The sequence below is a fragment of the Drosophila tropicalis genome, unplaced genomic scaffold (genome assembly GCF_018151085.1).
Source record: "Drosophila tropicalis isolate 14030-0801.00 unplaced genomic scaffold, ASM1815108v1 contig_201, whole genome shotgun sequence".
Taxonomy (NCBI): domain Eukaryota; kingdom Metazoa; phylum Arthropoda; class Insecta; order Diptera; family Drosophilidae; genus Drosophila; species Drosophila tropicalis.
The window spans coordinates 32,674-49,255 of record NW_027172650.1 but is presented as its reverse complement, the minus strand read 5'-3'; the positions used below and the strand labels follow the sequence as shown (position 1 = coordinate 49,255).

The window sequence follows — 16,582 nt, the reverse complement described above, 5'->3', positions numbered from 1 at the left end:
TGAGGAATGCATTGATATGTGTATTGAACCGCATCCGTAGACCTTTTGCCAAAAGTTTGGCTCACACTGATTGTCTTCCAATTCAAATTTAAAAAGAGCTTTAGAATCTTTCAAAAATTTCCCATTACCATGATCATCGCATTGCGTCTCGGCATTTTTTATCCGTCTTAAAGATGGCATGATATCTTTAGGAATTTTCAAAGATTTCGATTGCGAGTGTTGAAAATTAGGATCTGGTAGTAGTTCACTTTTAGTAAGTACCACCAACTTCTTTTTAGGCTCCTTATATGCCTTTGGTACAGTTTCGTTTTCAAGATCTTTCACGGATTGTTCTTTCATGGTTAAACCCTCAACAGTTTCGATTAAAACATTCCAAGTTGCTGCCTGGATTTCGCCCCCTTGTTTGGAATTTTCTGCTTTGGAATCTTGCACTAACTTCCTGCAACGTTTTTTTGCCATGGCATCTAAATTTTTAGTTTTGTATCTGGAATGCCGCAATTCGGTTTCATTTTCATCATCAGCATCACATGCGACAAGTTCTTGGTTGGTTACAAAAAAGTTTTGAAACCATCGCGCGAAATCCTGACTTTCTTTATATCGTCCTGTAATAAGTTTATCTATGGGTATCTGCATTGCAATACCCATTCGTTTAAACGCCGTCTGAAGTACTTGGAAATTCTCTTTGTACTCATCGTCAATTACAGCATTTATTTTTACTTTTTCTATATTGATGACATCAGATCGAAGTAGAAGCAAAAGTTGACAATATGCGACACCAGTGCAAAGATCCTCCAATTTTCGATATCTTACATTTAGTAATCTGTTAATCCATCGCAGAATTCCTTTGTCTGAGATATTTTTCACATCCATTATGATCAATCAAAATATAATAACTTATTCTGTTCCCAATACGAATATTTAGTCAATGCTTACTATAAGAAATTATTATCATTTCCCTTAACCACGTCTTATATTAATAGATATACAATCATCTGTCATTCTGAAAAATTTACAATTTATTTCTTACTTAAGTTCAGTTTACATTGTTTTTGGTTAATCCTTAAATATAGAAGTAACACAAAATAATATACAAAAATCTATTGCAATAATTATTCTTTATTTGATTAACTTATTTTTCAGGTTAATGTGTTTCAGTATTTTCGGGGTTGCAGAAAAGACAATTTTTTTTTAAACAAATTTAATGCTATCAAGTAAATTTTGCCAACTGTTTTCGGTTGATTGCTGGGGAGTAACTTGAAACTTGACCAGCTCTTCAAAATGATGGAAAAAACCTGATACCAAGCACCCTCACCAAACAACGGAATATAAACTACACTATATTACAAAATCTCAAAAATTGAAAGGTTGTGAATATAGAGGAAGAAGAGAAACGATCACATATTCAAATCATACGAAAGAAATCAAAAAATTTAAAAGAAAGAATAATGAAAGATTAGATAGAGATATTACGACCAACTCCTAATCCTTCATTAACAGAAATAGTAAAGCAGAATAGTAAATACATAATTACTTATCGCCAAACATGAGGAAGCTTTACAAATTCCTCATTAAAATAATGTTTTTTTAAAGCAAAGATCATGAAGATTTTAACCTTGCATATATAATCGAGTTAAAGGAGAAAATAAAATCCTGTTTTCAAAATTATTTATAACGCTTGACGCAAAAGATGATCAATCAACAGTGCAAGAAGTAGAAGGAGAATATAGCTAACTAAAAGCTCAATGAATGGAAAAATGGGTAAGGAAAAAGAAAATTATAAACTTAAATCTTTTGGAAATTAAAAGAACAAAATTCGTGTGGATTCGTTAAGCTAGCGAATTAACCATAAGAAACGATCTATAAGATCAAATATGCCCTACTAGGATATTCCTTATATGGCATACATTTTTTCAATTGATATTGAATTAGAGAAAAAAGAATAAGAAAGGATAAGAACTAAGTTCTACCAGAATATTCATTTAAGTTAATTAAGTTGGTAAAGGGAATAAATATACAAATCTTAAGCCAACACATTATACAGTATTCGAAGTCTTAAAGAGAAAGATGATAAAGATTGTGTATCATCGTTTTGAGTTCACAATTTAAGCCAAGTTAAAAACTTATTATTCGACGGCATATCTACCAATTTTTCCAATTTCAAACCATTTGCTTCGGCTAGCTCCTTTAGATCTCTAATGTCCCTGACACCCCAAGAGGGATCACGTCTTTTAAGTCCTTGATCAAAGTCGACATTGCTTTGTGGGGTTAAGACACCATCTTTAGCATACGGTCCATAGGTAAATAACTTTCCTCCAGGCTTAAGCAGTTCGCCAGCTGCTCTAAATAATCCTATGGAACAGGTCCAAGGACTTATATGCATCATATTCGAGTTGAACATGTAATCGTATGAACTAGTTGGCAACTGAACCTTCCATTGCTTTACATCTTGAGAAATGTCCACGTGGATGGGAGGATTAATATTACCCGTAACGGAATCCTCAACATAGGCGGTAATTGAAGAAAACAGACCTTTATCGTACTCCGTGGGCTGAAAGATAATGTTTGGTAAAAGGGCAGCCAAGTAGCTAGTATGTTGACCCGATCCTGATGCAATTTCCAATAGATTCAAATTTAGCGTCTGTCTATCAATTTGAGCGAGGAGCGCGTCCGCAATGGGCTGAGAGTTCCTATCAGCCGAGGGATAATAGAGTTTGCTGTTGCCGCCAGCGCTGAGACGACAAGAAATATGTAAGAGACGTTTAAATGTCTGTGTGAGACTGTATGAAAATACACTTGATGAAATCATAAACGGAAACCAAAATGAAATATATATGTATTATTTAATCACCTCATTATCAGCTCAAAAATATATAATAAAAAATAAAAATAAACAACTGATAAGACACTGAAATGGTTCCCAAAACAAGTTCCGTTCTAAGGGCCTTAAACCGAATCGATAGTTTTGAGTTATCAATGTCGTGTCGCGGGGGAGGTTTGATTTTATGAAACATGTAGTAGTTTATAAAAATGTTGTTTTATTTACTTATTTTGATTTTTAATATTGCAGAAATTACTATTCATTGTGACGCCAAATTATACAGCTAAATATACCATTACCAAATACAACATTTTCTTTTCATTGGAATTCTGGAAATGTATACTTTGAAAGATAAATTTAAATTTTGATTTTCCTATAGTATCGATGGTTTTCCCGATACATTGTAAAACTATCGATATTTTTCAATCGATTAATGGACGGACAATCGATTATTTTGAAACTCTAATCGAAATATCGTACATCTCTAGTGTTTTGCAAATTGTCGGCGTTTTTTCTTCCTAAATAAAAAATAATAATAAAAGTACTGGCAAAATGTCTGACAATGATGATGATTTCATGTGCGACGATGATGAGGATTATGGCTTGGTAGGTATTTATTTGTATGCAATTAAGATACATTACAAATTCGCCAGGCTTTGTTTTGTTTGTTGTTGTAATTGTTGCGGCTCTTTTGTATTCTATACCTTTGTGTATTTCAGGAATATTCGGAGGATAGCAACTCGGAACCGGATGTAGATCTAGAGAATCAGTACTATAACAGCAAAGCCCTAAAGGAGGAAGAACCAAAAGCCGCATTGGCCAGTTTTCAAAAGGTTCTCGATCTAGAGAATGGCGAAAAGGGAGAATGGGGCTTCAAGGCATTAAAGCAAATGATAAAAATTAATTTTAGATTGGTAAGGAAAAAGTGAAGAAAAACATTATTTTTTATTTTTAATTAACTGGTCTTATCTTGATCGGCAGTGTAACTTTGATGAAATGATGGTGCGCTACAAGCAATTGCTTACCTACATTAAGAGCGCTGTGACTAGGAACCACTCGGAGAAAAGCATTAATTCCATATTGGACTACATATCGACATCAAAGAATGTAAGCGCTGATAACTACTAGACTTAATCTAATCCTAGGATAAAACTTTTCAAATTTCTTCTCAGATGGCCCTGCTACAAAATTTCTATGAGACAACTTTGGATGCTTTACGTGATGCCAAAAATGATCGTTTGTGGTTCAAAACAAATACCAAATTGGGTAAACTATATTTTGATCGCAGTGATTTTACGAAGTTGCAAAAAATACTCAAACAATTGCATCAAAGTTGTCAAACCGATGATGGTGAGGATGATCTTAAGAAGGGTACCCAATTGCTCGAGATCTATGCATTGGAAATACAAATGTATACTGTTCAGAAGAATAATAAGAAACTGAAGGCTCTGTATGAGCAATCTTTGCACATTAAATCGGCTATACCCCATCCCCTGATCATGGGTGTTATTCGTGAATGCGGCGGCAAAATGCATTTGAGTGAGGGTGAATTCGAAAAGGCTCACACCGATTTCTTCGAGGCATTTAAAAACTACGATGAAAGCGGCTCACCTAGGCGCACGACTTGCCTTAAATATTTAGTTTTAGCCAATATGTAAGTGGCATAAACTCTAGTTCAAATTTTTTAATGTGACATTATGTTCCTTGACTTTTTTTAGGCTAATGAAATCGGGTATTAATCCCTTTGATTCGCAGGAAGCTAAACCCTATAAGAATGATCCAGAAATTTTGGCCATGACTAATCTGGTTAACTCGTATCAAAATAATGATATCAATGAATTTGAAACCATTTTACGTCAACATCGCAGCAACATAATGGCAGATCAATTTATACGAGAGCATATTGAAGATTTATTGCGTAACATACGCACTCAGGTTCTGATCAAATTAATTAGGCCATACAAGAACATAGCCATACCCTTCATAGCTAATGCCCTAAACATAGAACCAGCTGAAGTGGAAAGTCTTTTAGTGTCTTGCATACTCGATGAGTAAGTTCCATTAATTCTGCAAACTAAACAAATTCAAATTAATTCTCTGTTTTAACAGCACTATTAAAGGTCGCATTGATCAGGTCAATCAAGTCCTTCAATTGGATAAAGTTAATAGCAATGCTGCCCGTTATAATGCCCTGGAGAAATGGTCCAACCAAATCCAATCACTGCAATTTGCTGTTGTTCAAAAAATGGCTTAATATTCTGCTTAATCGACATAAAGTTATTCAAGTCGCAAAAGTATTCGTCAGAGTTATTATTTAAACAATTTAATGGATCCCTTTTACTATTAGAGTCTAATTGGCAAGGTCTATTCGTTGAGTTTAACTATATTTTTAAATAGTTTAAAATAATTTAGTAATTGATTTTATTTCAAGTAGCTATAGAAACTGGATATCGAAATAGTAGGAGAATTCATTTTCCTTTTTATTAATTTAACAATCATTCTTTACTTAAATAATACTTCTTCTAAGGAGCGTTGTTTTCGGGTGTGCGCTTAAATGAAATCTTTAATTTCATCGCATTTCCATTTTTGGTTTCACACAACTTTTATGCATCCATATCCGAAATCTGTACAACCAAAATACCAAAGTGCTCAGACAGATGACAAGTATCAAACAACCGCATATGCTTCCAATGGCTAATCCGGGTTTTTCCCAATCCAAAATTTCATAAATGAAATGATTACCCAAACTGAAAAATAAATAGAAGTAGAAGTATTCAATGCTAAGAAAAAGATCACTCTTAAGTGTCTTACATATCCGTTCCGCCAGTACAGTAATAGATTAGGGAGAATAAACAATAAATAGTAAGTACAATGACAGGATAAATCAAATGCATCAATCTCGCGGGATAGGCAACCATGAAAAGATCGAGCAACATGAGAACCGAATTGGAAGCATGTTCCAAGAAGCTATAGACATCATCACCCATATCATCGGGCAATGCTAAAATAGTGGAAGAAATATCAGTCAAAACAAATGATAAGAGGAAAAATGGGGGTATTTGTACTCACAGGGATAGACTGCTGACCAGAATACCAATGTTATCATAAAAGCCAGCACTGTGCTTGTAAAATGAGAAGCCCAATAAATTTTCAGTGCACAACTGTTAGGAGCTAAAAGACAAAGATTCTCATTAAATTTCTTTCAAAATTCGATTTGTTTACTTACCAAAATAGAAAGGTCGAAAGTAGTAAATTGTTGTAATTACTGCTCCATATATGGCAGTATAGGTACACAGTGTGAAACCCCAATCGGTGAGATAAATAAACCAACGACCGCCATAAAATGTTTCTACTACGCTCATTATCATACAAATACCGAAAAATGCAGCGAAAAGCCAACGATAGATCAACCATAAAATAGAACGATCTCCTTGTTGCCATTGTGAACGACAAAATACACCCCGTTCTTCATGATAAAGTGAGAATTTCGAGCGTTGAAATTCCTTTCCAAAGATCTGGCAACAGGTGTCATTATTATTCTCCATCATTTTAAATATGCCTGAACTGCTGGTTGCGGCAAGATTTCAACGTAAAGTGACGCCGTATGGTTTGCAGGTGGTCATAGTAACTACAAATTTCTTTCTAATCGGGTTTGATTTGATAATTTAGAATTATCTGAGAAGTTCTTATCACATTGTGAACCGTTAAAACCATTTACAAGTAATGGTGCGATTCCCACGACATTCAGATAAAAGCGTAAAGGGCAAAACCAGTCCAATACCTGAATTATTAGTCGATTTTGTTACGTGAAGAATGCAGAAAATTACCTTTGAGCGGGTGCTAATCAGGTTGTATCAATTTACAGATGCTTCGTATATTAGTAAAACATTAATTCTTTACTTTTTCTACAGAGATTTTTTATCATTTACGAAGGTGTAAATGTATACTCTTGATCAGCACGGAGAGACGACTTCTTATAGCCAGCGGTAACGTGTTGTTGTCTTAAGTTTATGAAAGGTAACAAACTATTTAAAAATAATTAAAGCATTTTACCTTGTCTTGATAACAGTTTGACCTTAAACCTAAATGTAAATGAAAATTATGAGTGGGAAAATCCGATGGAATGGTTTAACAAGTTCAATTGCTTATTTAGAACTGCTCGGCTAGAAGAATTTAAAATCAACTTACTTAAAATTCGGAGTGGCTTTGTCCTATAGTTGATCAAAATATTTGCCTTGCATTTTAACGATAGAAGAAGATTAAGTTGCAAGGGTTTGAAAACTTAGTCGCGGCTCCGAAGCTAGTCCGGCCTTCTGGATTGTTTTATATATTTCACATATAGAATATGCACAAATACTATATAATATATAGAAAATTACACAGAAATCGAATTTCAAATGTATTTGTTTTGCTGGGATGTGCTTTGACCTTTGTCTGAACTGCGATTCTAATACAGATTACTCTGATTACTTTGGGCAATTCCAATCCCTCTCTGAGTTTTTAATTTCTCAACAAAGAGAAGTTCCCCAGCGGTGTATAAAATAAACGACAATTTCTCATTCAGTGCCAGTTTTGTTTGAATCTGCGAATAGAAAATGAATTCAAAAGAAATTACTTTGACGCTTTTGTTGCTTCTAAGCGTTTTAACTGTGAGCTTTGGTAAGTTGATCCAACGTACAATTTGTCGGAATTCTCTTATTTATTTGTATATATTTTCGAATTCGTAACAATTACAGCCGAACCGGGCAAAGTCTACATTAATGGCCAATGCATAGATTGCAATAGGCCTGATAATGATGATTCCATTGTTATTCCTCCCAAAGTCTCTGGCTCAATGTCCTGTTCCAGTCTAACCCAAGGAGCTGTGGCTTTTGGCCTTTTATATTATATAGTTAGTTGTCTGCATATTTAAATAAAATCACAACAAATTATTAAATGAATAAAGAAGACTGTAATTTATGAGCACGAAAACGGAGATCGATCCGGCAGTTTATATTTTATTATTCAGTTTATAATATATAATTTATATAAAAGCTACAAATAATTAAGGTCAGATCGGTATTACCTTAAAAAAATTTTTATAATTTGGATGATTTAATTTTTAAAAATATTTCATGTTCATTTCTATTGCTTATCCCAATCCATAAGACCCAGAATTTTGCAACACAAATAAACCAATCACGATAATATATATTAATAAAATATTAAACATTTATTTGTTGTATCATTTTGAACTGTTTGTTAAATTAAACTCCGCGTATGTTGCACTCTCTGCAGGGCATGAGGATGATGACATTGCCTGAATGCAGTGGCTGGGCTGTTGAAAGAACATCCATGGTAATTCGGAGACATCGTAAAGATATCATGTGACTTACCACTAGCCAGAGCTAACAGGCCCATAATAAAAGCAATCGACAACCATTTCATGTTCTTTGTAGTTGTTGTTTGGTCCAAGTAGCTGATATTAACTAAAGTATGAAACGGACTTGCAGCCGGCTTTTATAGACTGTGTGCAAGAGGAATGCATATGCTTATCATTTTTCTGTTCTCTCTCTATCTGAATCTCTATATGCGCCTCTAGACTGCGCCACCTTTAAAAAAAAAAAACTGCAATTTATATTATTTATATACAAAATAAAGCAATAAGAAGACATATATGTATATACATACATATGCATTCAGAGATATAGAAATGCCTCAAAGGTTGCTTCAAATCAAAGCTTTTCCTATACAGTTTTAATTGTGAATATTGTATTATTTCAATCATTAAAACAACATTTTTGATCTAATGTAGGGCCTAGAATTGTTTACTTATTAATAGACAGTCCCGAATGATTCAAAAGATTTATACTGATTTCTTTAAAAAAATTTTATGAACTAATGATTACTTAATTATTTGTTTATGTTTTTTATTTATGATCCCTTAATGGAATAGTTCTGATTTATTAAAGATTTCTTCATTATTAGTGAATAATTCCTTAATTAAATTTCACAAGTCTAGTTGGGACTCCGGAACAGTGTGACGGGAAGGATGGCCACCGCATCTAAACAAAATTAATTAATCCAAGTCGACTATTTTTTTTTTCCTTAATCTTTACTACAATTATTGTTGCGTCTTTTAGGCGCAATATTTGTGACTCAATTTAAACAGTGACCAAAAATATCGATTGAAAACCGCTAGATAATAGAAGAATTTTCAACACATTGCAGCTATATTTAATAAATTGTTTCAAATTTAATCTGTAGTCGATGTTATAGAAAGTTTAAGTACCCATTTAACATTTAAAAGTCGATTGTCAATGCTCTTATCGATAGTTAAAAATGATTTGCCAATCGATATTCGTAACTATAGTCCATCCCAAATTTATGGCCAAAATTCACACATATACACCCACACACACATGTTGCGGTCACATTAAGTTAAAAGCAGTCAAAGGAAACGGATTGTTTTGTTTACCTCCGTCGATACTCCCAATAATAAGGCTTTAATAAAATTGTATACCTAAGGATAATTGCTAATTAAAAGTGTGTGCGTGTGCGTTCGTTGTGGGGAGAACGAAAGAGAAACACAATAACAAGGACAACAAACTGAATAGGCTTCAAACAAAGCAATTTTCTTGTGGGAGTCAAAACAGGAGAGGCGGAGGCGGAGTGAGTGTGGGAGCAAAGGTAGCCGGCGTTTCTCTTTTGTTTCTCCTTCTCTCTCTCACTATCACAAGCTATCTGGGAAATTTATAAGAAAACCTAATGTCGTCGGCAGCCGAACTGAAATTATCCCGTGTGCTGGGTTTGGCCAAAAAGTTCAACAATTTCTATTTAACAGGTAATTTAAACAAACTAGATAACTCTATAACTGTACAATTGCAACTTACTTACCATGGATTATTTTGGCCCTGAAAATAGGGTTTGGCTTTTAATATTATGAGTGTATTTACATATGTATGTACATATGTATGGGTGTGTACCAGTGCAGTGGGCGGTAGGGCGCCAATGCCAACTGCAACTGCAAAGAGAGGGACAGAGAGAACAAGAGCAAAAGGAGAGCGAGCTTATCGATTTGTTCTGTGTAGTTGTTGTTGTTACTGTTGATGTTGTGTCGTTGCCATTTCGTTTCGCAGCCTCCCAAGGTAACGGGATTCCCAAAAACAGGCGCCAACTGTTGACATTTAAAAATGAAATCACCCTAATTCATTTGAAAACCAAAAAAAAAACTCTTAGATTTCTATTTCCTTCTTCTAAATACGACTGACTTTCAGCTCACCTGTTGCAAAAGATAAGTAACAACATTTTACTGCATTCCACGATAAGTTAGTTTTTAACTTTTCCTTCTTTAAACTCATATGTATACAAAAAATTGTGTTTTATTTTTGTGCATATATAAATAAATAACTTTGCAAAGTAAACAAAAACAGCAGAAGCTAAGCCGAGATTATATCCGAAAGGGAAAAGTATAAAGTAAAGATTTCAAATAAAGACAGTTAGGAAGTGTATTTTTTATAAATAAATAATCAAATGCTTTGTTATATTGTATAAATTTTGTTTATTTTGATTGTTCTGAATCCTTATAACATTTTATTTACCCAACATTTTTCCTGGGGAACAGAAAAAATGCTTATTATGCAAGATCAATTTTATCAAGCTAAATCGTCAGTCTTTATATGTATCTACAATGTGTCTATCTACATACATATATACAAATGTTTTCTTTACGTTTTTAGATATCTTATATACAAACATACATATATAAACGTAAGCGTATACATAAATAAATTAACAACCATCTTTGACATAATTAAGCACTTTTGCCTCTTGCACAAATTAGTTTTCATTGTCAATTTTGGTTTTTTTCCTCTTCTACTTCTTTTTTTTTTTTTTTGCTATTGCAATTCAATTTTGATACCCTTTAGACGCTTAGTAAAAAGGAATATCAAGTTTAAGTAATATCAATTACACTTTGGTGTGTTTTTAGGAATTTAAAATATTATTATATGAATGAGCCAAAAGCCTAATTGTCTTATGCCTAGTAGTCTTCAATTATAGACCACTTTTGATCCAAATTGTATATATTATATATTTAACCAAGAAAAATTTAAATAAATTTAATTTTAAATTTAAAATTCTTTTCTGAAAATTCCTTAAAATTTTGCATAAAATCGTCTACGAATTCTTTAAGTACTATGATGAAACATATATGTATAGGGCATACAAAAATCGAGCCTCCCATAAATTGTACGATATTTGTATAGACTCACCTTGAGGGGCCAGCAAAGCTTTTGACATTATAAACATTCAAACAGCTGAAAGATCTTTGAGAGAGCTGAGAGATAGATCCACACACTTGTAGAAATGTTTTGCACACTTAAAGTTTGTTCCCTAGAGTGTATATAGACGACCAGAGATACATATACCTACTTATGTACATATATCTATAGCTTGATGTTTTGTTCTGTGTGTTATGCTTTTTGATAGGCAAATTCTCAAGTGCAAATGTTTCTCACCATTTAATTGAGGAAGACACACATATATGTAGAGAGACGGAGAGAGAGACACGTCACTTTGACAGTTGACGCTTTCCATTCATTTCCTTTTTAACTCTTCTCTTCGATCATGCTCTCCCCACCTCTCTATCTCACTATAAATATTTTTTTGTTCTGATAAGAGCGGCATGCGATTTTTTTGCTCTTCGGCGTGTTTTTATTTTTGTTTTGCTTTAGTTATTTTAAAAATTTGGAATTCTCATTAAAAAAATATTGTTAGTTTTAAAAATAAGTAAATATTGTTAGTTATTTTTAAATTTGCTTTGCTCAGCGTTAATTTTTCAATTTATTATGAAATACATAATACATTTCAATAAATTTTTAATTGGCAACCGAAAAGTTGCTTAATAAAACCATAACTCATACGACATGTTGTCTAATAGATAATCTATCGAAAATTGAATAAGAATCTTTTGAAACTATGCCAAAAAGGAAGCACATGTGTGTGAACAGATTTATTTTATCTTTATTTATTAATATGCCAATGATAATTAAATTGTTCCACCGATCTAAACTTTCGTACATATGTACATACATACATACATACATAAATCAATTTGAGAAATGTTTATGAGTAATCCGAAACGGCATCTGTTACCACTTCAAGGAAAAGCCAATCGATCAATGTTTATTTATTCATTATTGTTATTATTTAATGCGCTTTAAAAAGAAGGTACAATGTTCTTAAAACTATTTTGTAATACTTGATTTTCTAGAATTATTTGAACTTGTTTTTCAATAGAATTGCATACATACATATACATTGTATTGGATTACGTGCCGAGGATTTGTTTGTTTATTTGTATGTTGTTACTTAAAAAAGTATACATTTTAGTTTTGTTATGAAAATCTGTTAGCAAGAAAGCGAAAGACTGAAACTTTGTAACTTGAATACGTCTCCAGCATTATTATGGTGCAAGGATCGATTCATTAATCAAACCAGGATATACATACGTGTATGATCTTTAAACTCTTAAAGAATTAAGATCAAGTGAATTCCCAATTTAGTTTGGAAATGAATTTTGGTGTACATACATAATACACTAACTGAAAGTATGGTATGCACATCGTCTAAAAGCCACGACCTATCGCATGGTATAGTTTTTTTTTTTTTTTTTTGTTTCAATCTCTAATTCGCTTATCAGCGCGATAGACACAATTTGTTAAAATATATTCGGTAAAGCCAGTTTGTACTAGTTAGTGGCTATCAGACTTTACTTATATTAGTTTAAGCTATTCATTTAATCGCTGATATTTGTTGTATGTGTGTGATAACCGTAAATAATTTGTGAATGATTATTGAACCTGGTTAAAGTTAAAAGTTTGTTTTGTTTATTATTACACTGAGTAGATAAGTATTTTTGTCCTCTGATAATGATTGAAAACATATGGTTTAAGCTGAATAAAGCAGCTGTTTTCATTATTATGAATTGAATTGTTTATTTTTTAAATGAAAAGCATATTCCATGGAAGACTTCTGTTTCTATAATAATACTTGATACTTAATACTATGGGTAAATTGATATAGCAAAAATATTGTAGAAATGATAATACTGAGAACTAACTCATATGTATTCTTGAAAATTTGTTGGCAGGCTGGTCAAACACTTGTAACAGAAATCCTAAGAAAAACAGAAATAAATAAAGTATAATTTTACTTTTAAATCGTATTTACAATAATTGGATTTCTTAAGTAATCAATAGTAGGATAAAATTCAACAGGTTTGTTGATTTTTCCCATTAATTTCATTTATTCTTGATTGAGTTAATAAACAAAAGAATATATCGAAAGTTCGGATAAAGCAAATGTTTTTGATTAAACTTTTTTCAACTGAATACTCAGTAATTAAAACCTAAAGGGTAAATATAATGACAAAAAATGAATGGCAGCAAAAAGATAAGCAATTTTTAGCCTGAGTTATATTAGTGAGCTTAAAAAAAAATCATAGGGATAGGGAAGATAATGGAAGGATAAAGAGCCAATAAGTGTAAAGTGCTCGTTCATAAATTTTGCAGAAAAGACTTTGAAAACAAAGCAACATTTATAATTTAAAAGTTTTCGTAACCGAAATAAAACCCGGCCCACAACCAGGCACTCTCTCTCTTTCTATCTTACATATTTCTAATCGATTTTGATAAGATCGGCTATGGGAATTACAAACGTACCGAAAATGAAATTGATAAGCATTTTGAGATGATTTGCAAAGCGAGATCAGATTAGATTAATATGACACAAGTCTGATACATTGCAGAAATATAAATATGTATGTATGTACAAATGTATGTATAATAAAAAAAGTTTCATTTTATTATCCGCCAGAAGAAAAATAGTGGTCAGAATATACGAAATGAAATGTTTACTTTTACCAAATCAGTTGAATTATTGCGAACGGTTATCAAATCGATTCAATTCGTTTTCCATTTAGCAATTAAACCCCCTTCTCGACCCTCCATTAGCTAAAGAAAAGCATGTACTTAAAGTCTTAACTTATTGAGAGTTCCCATTGTATGTATGTGTGTGTGTGTGAAGCGATGGACATACATATGTACATATCTTATCAAAGTGCGCGTGCTGCAAGTGTTTTTAATTAAACAGTAGACTGAACTTTTATTGTTTTCCCCTTTTCCTGCCACAAAATGAGACAAAAACAATGGCAAACATTTAAACTTTTTGTTTATGGAAGTTGCCAAAGTTCAGAAATGAGTGATACGATTAAATGCTTGGCTAATCATAATATTTTACTATATGTATGAATAAAATATATATACATATTCTTTTTAATGGATGTATGTACATAATTATAAATGTTGTGTAAGGTGATAAGCGAATTGAATTGCTTGGCCTTTTTTTCTGTCTGGAACATAAATTTGTTATATGTGTGTGTGTGTGTGTGTGTGTGTTTGTTGACAAAAAGAAGTTATCGACTAGGTAATACCCTAAACTTAAGCTTAAGCATTCCTCCGCCATGGGCCTAACTTTTTTCCTGATCTTTATGATGTTTTTGAGTAATTTCAAAATTATGAATTTCAATTGAAATACTTAGGACAAACGATTTGATGCCAAACGAATTGCAAAAAAATTATTGAAAATTATTATGAAATCAAGAGCAAACATACGACAATTTTTAACGTTGAATTTGGGATCCTGGAAATCTTATCTGTTTAACCCATTTATGTCCAAATATATAGGTACCTATTTTAGTTCTTCCCAAACCTACTGTTCCAAAAGTCGATTTGAAATTGACTTACTATACATATATTGAAATTAATTTATTTATATTGACAAACAAAACAAATTATAAACAACAATACAAAACCCATTTGAATCGACCATATGTTTGTTATTTAACAAATAATTATAATCTGAGTGCTTGATAAACAGTAACTTTAATTAGTTCTAGTTAAAAACTATACCAAACACTTCTTTAATCCATAATTTTATACTTTTTTCAATTAAAGCTAAGTTTAAGCTTAATAATTAAATTATAACTGATGTCAGGAGATAAGGGGAAATTGCATATCCGTTTGCGACCTGTTTCTGTGTTCCTATTAACCGCAAAACCCAAAATCCTGGTATATACTAATTTTAAGATTATATTTATCTTCTTTTATATATCAGAACTTTTCTAAAACTATTTTTCACAATATATCCAAAATGCAGTATATTGTCTCTCATTTTTACTCCAACAAAGAAAGGGTTTTCTTAAGAAGGAAACAATGTATTCCAAAAGAAATGAGTTATATGTATGTTTGGGACAGACTGTAGTATGATATTTTCCTAAGATAATTATCAACGACAAGCAGTTTTTGCCAATTTTTTGGTCAATTAATTATAGTATGAAATGCCTTTGTGTTTACAAGTTTATTTGAAATATAATTAGTCTGAATTTTTTAATTATTTCTTATAGGTTTTCAAAAGGGCGACATACGTCCCTTTCTTGTTGAAGGTCAGCAATGCGGTCTCATTAAATCTGATGTATTGAAGCAACTGGTCAAGTATCCTGAAGTGTTTTGCATACGTGACTGTGAGCATACCAAACAGGTGAGTACATTGAGATCTATCAAGGGTGTGAATGCAATCATCGTCTTTTTCTTTGCTCTTTAATTGTCACAATAGGGTCTGGTTGAGCTAAATCCGGCATTCCGTGATTATAATGAACGCACGCAGCAATTGGAAAAAGTATTACGTAATCTACGTAGCGAGGGTCTCTTCCCTGCTCTACAGGGCTGGCGGGATGAATATTTCGAGGTCAAGTCCGAGCACAAGGCTCTTCTTAAGATGGAACGTGCAGCCACACCTTTGTTTGGCGTTCGCAAATATGGGGTAGATATTAATGGCTATGTGATACATCCAAAGCATGGCCTATGCATTTGGCTCCAACAACGCTCCAATACCAAAGAGACCTGGCCTGGCAAATGGGATAACATGGTTGGAGGTGGACTATCCGTTGGCTATGGCATCAAGGAGACAGCTATTAAAGAGGCCGCCGAAGAGGCATCCATTCCAAGTCATCTGGTGAAGAATTTAGTTTCAGCCGGCTGTGTTTCATTCTTTTTTGAGAGTCGTCAAGGGCTATTTCCCAATACGGAATATGTCTTCGATTTGGAACTTCCAGTGGACTTTGTGCCACACAATGCCGATGGTGAGGTGCAGGCATTTGAGCTATTGCCAGCCAAAGAGTGTGTGGAACGTGTATTTACGCCCGAATTCAAGACGACCTCGGCGCCGGTCGTAATTGATTTCTTGATAAGGCACGGACACATCACGGCCGATGATGGTTAGTGTTGATGGTATCATTATCTAGCAAAATCTTTATTAATATTTGCCTTTACAGAGTTGGATTTCACTCAGATTGTGGAACTATTACATGTGCCGTTGCAATCTCTATATACGTACAAGACTCGGCTGGAGCAAATGCAAAAATTGCAGCAACAAAAGTTGCCCAATGATGCCAACAATTGTAATTGTCCAAATTTACCCCCAGTTATACCCCTAGAGAATGGTCACAACAAGAAGGCTGCCTAAACTAAATGGACCGACACACCCACATACACATCCACACACTGTAATCATGAACAACGACAAAAAAAAAAAACACACCAACAAGAACAAGTGCATTGAGAAGCTGCGGACTAGATACGAGAGACTGCTTTTGTAGTGGGATTTGTAAAATCCAAAGCCAATAATCGATAGAAAAACATAACAAAAAAGGAGGAAAAAAAAAAC

The 16,582-nt window shown here is 33.0% G+C and overlaps 6 protein-coding genes across 7 annotated transcripts; 3 read left to right on the top strand and 3 right to left on the bottom strand.

The window, feature by feature from the left end:
• Positions 1-993: 993 nt before the first annotated feature.
• On the bottom strand, positions 994-2,933 carry LOC137572097 (UPF0585 protein CG18661). 2 transcript variants are annotated; one of them, XM_068283880.1, is made up of 2 exons: positions 2,849-2,933; positions 994-2,729 (listed from the first exon to the last, which is right to left on the bottom strand). In XM_068283880.1, the coding sequence occupies exons 1-2, from the start codon at positions 2,851-2,853 to the stop codon at positions 2,096-2,098; spliced, it is 639 nt and encodes a 212-aa protein (XP_068139981.1). In that variant the 5' UTR covers positions 2,854-2,933; the 3' UTR covers positions 994-2,095. The 2 variants fall into 2 exon arrangements, with proteins under 2 accessions (XP_068139981.1, XP_068139980.1); XM_068283879.1 differs by having other exon boundaries at positions 994-2,777; positions 2,849-2,905.
• A 352-nt stretch (positions 2,934-3,285) lies between these two features.
• On the top strand, positions 3,286-5,115 carry alien (COP9 signalosome complex subunit 2 alien). The gene is made up of 6 exons (XM_068283890.1): positions 3,286-3,424; positions 3,538-3,732; positions 3,800-3,925; positions 3,991-4,472; positions 4,537-4,869; positions 4,928-5,115. The coding sequence occupies exons 1-6, from the start codon at positions 3,371-3,373 to the stop codon at positions 5,070-5,072; spliced, it is 1,335 nt and encodes a 444-aa protein (XP_068139991.1). The 5' UTR covers positions 3,286-3,370; the 3' UTR covers positions 5,073-5,115.
• Positions 5,116-5,274: 159 nt separating this feature from the next.
• Positions 5,275-7,076, bottom strand: LOC137572108 (protein rolling stone-like). Its single transcript, XM_068283892.1, has 4 exons — positions 6,045-7,076; positions 5,888-5,989; positions 5,630-5,819; positions 5,275-5,565 (listed from the first exon to the last, which is right to left on the bottom strand). The coding sequence occupies exons 1-4, from the start codon at positions 6,364-6,366 to the stop codon at positions 5,388-5,390; spliced, it is 792 nt and encodes a 263-aa protein (XP_068139993.1). The 5' UTR covers positions 6,367-7,076; the 3' UTR covers positions 5,275-5,387.
• A 275-nt stretch (positions 7,077-7,351) lies between these two features.
• Positions 7,352-7,789, top strand: BomT2 (Bomanin Tailed 2). The gene is made up of 2 exons (XM_068283894.1): positions 7,352-7,477; positions 7,555-7,789. The coding sequence occupies exons 1-2, from the start codon at positions 7,414-7,416 to the stop codon at positions 7,728-7,730; spliced, it is 240 nt and encodes a 79-aa protein (XP_068139995.1). The 5' UTR covers positions 7,352-7,413; the 3' UTR covers positions 7,731-7,789.
• Positions 7,790-8,007: 218 nt separating this feature from the next.
• Positions 8,008-8,332, bottom strand: LOC137572111 (bomanin Short 3-like). The gene is made up of 2 exons (XM_068283895.1): positions 8,194-8,332; positions 8,008-8,135 (listed from the first exon to the last, which is right to left on the bottom strand). The coding sequence occupies exons 1-2, from the start codon at positions 8,243-8,245 to the stop codon at positions 8,065-8,067; spliced, it is 123 nt and encodes a 40-aa protein (XP_068139996.1). The 5' UTR covers positions 8,246-8,332; the 3' UTR covers positions 8,008-8,064.
• Positions 8,333-9,225: 893 nt separating this feature from the next.
• Positions 9,226-16,453, top strand: LOC137572107 (uncharacterized). The gene is made up of 4 exons (XM_068283891.1): positions 9,226-9,641; positions 15,264-15,397; positions 15,473-16,133; positions 16,191-16,453. The coding sequence occupies exons 1-4, from the start codon at positions 9,566-9,568 to the stop codon at positions 16,379-16,381; spliced, it is 1,062 nt and encodes a 353-aa protein (XP_068139992.1). The 5' UTR covers positions 9,226-9,565; the 3' UTR covers positions 16,382-16,453.
• Positions 16,454-16,582: the final 129 nt, after the last annotated feature.

What these genes read in the sequence shown, in the direction of transcription:
- alien (XM_068283890.1), top strand. Translation starts at nt 3,371, where the DNA reads ATGTCTGACAATGATGATGATTTCATGTGCGACGATGATGAGGATTAT. An exon ending in ATGATGAGGATTATGGCTTG is followed by an intron (nt 3,425 to 3,537) that starts GTAGGTATTTAT and finishes TGTGTATTTCAG; the next exon opens with GAATATTCGGAGGATAGCAA. An exon ending in TATTTAGTTTTAGCCAATAT is followed by an intron (nt 4,473 to 4,536) that starts GTAAGTGGCATA and finishes GACTTTTTTTAG; the next exon opens with GCTAATGAAATCGGGTATTA.
- LOC137572107 (XM_068283891.1), top strand. Translation starts at nt 9,566, where the DNA reads ATGTCGTCGGCAGCCGAACTGAAATTATCCCGTGTGCTGGGTTTGGCC. An exon ending in CAACAATTTCTATTTAACAG is followed by an intron (nt 9,642 to 15,263) that starts GTAATTTAAACA and finishes TATTTCTTATAG; the next exon opens with GTTTTCAAAAGGGCGACATA. An exon ending in ACACATCACGGCCGATGATG is followed by an intron (nt 16,134 to 16,190) that starts GTTAGTGTTGAT and finishes TTGCCTTTACAG; the next exon opens with AGTTGGATTTCACTCAGATT.
- LOC137572111 (XM_068283895.1), bottom strand. Translation starts at nt 8,245, where the DNA reads ATGAAATGGTTGTCGATTGCTTTTATTATGGGCCTGTTAGCTCTGGCT. An exon ending in CCTGTTAGCTCTGGCTAGTG is followed by an intron (nt 8,136 to 8,193) that starts GTAAGTCACATG and finishes TTCTTTCAACAG; the next exon opens with CCCAGCCACTGCATTCAGGC.
- LOC137572108 (XM_068283892.1), bottom strand. Translation starts at nt 6,366, where the DNA reads ATGATGGAGAATAATAATGACACCTGTTGCCAGATCTTTGGAAAGGAA. An exon ending in CTTTCGACCTTTCTATTTTG is followed by an intron (nt 5,990 to 6,044) that starts GTAAGTAAACAA and finishes TTTGTCTTTTAG; the next exon opens with CTCCTAACAGTTGTGCACTG. An exon ending in TGTACTGGCGGAACGGATAT is followed by an intron (nt 5,566 to 5,629) that starts GTAAGACACTTA and finishes TTTATTTTTCAG; the next exon opens with TTTGGGTAATCATTTCATTT.
- BomT2 (XM_068283894.1), top strand. Translation starts at nt 7,414, where the DNA reads ATGAATTCAAAAGAAATTACTTTGACGCTTTTGTTGCTTCTAAGCGTT. An exon ending in CGTTTTAACTGTGAGCTTTG is followed by an intron (nt 7,478 to 7,554) that starts GTAAGTTGATCC and finishes TAACAATTACAG; the next exon opens with CCGAACCGGGCAAAGTCTAC.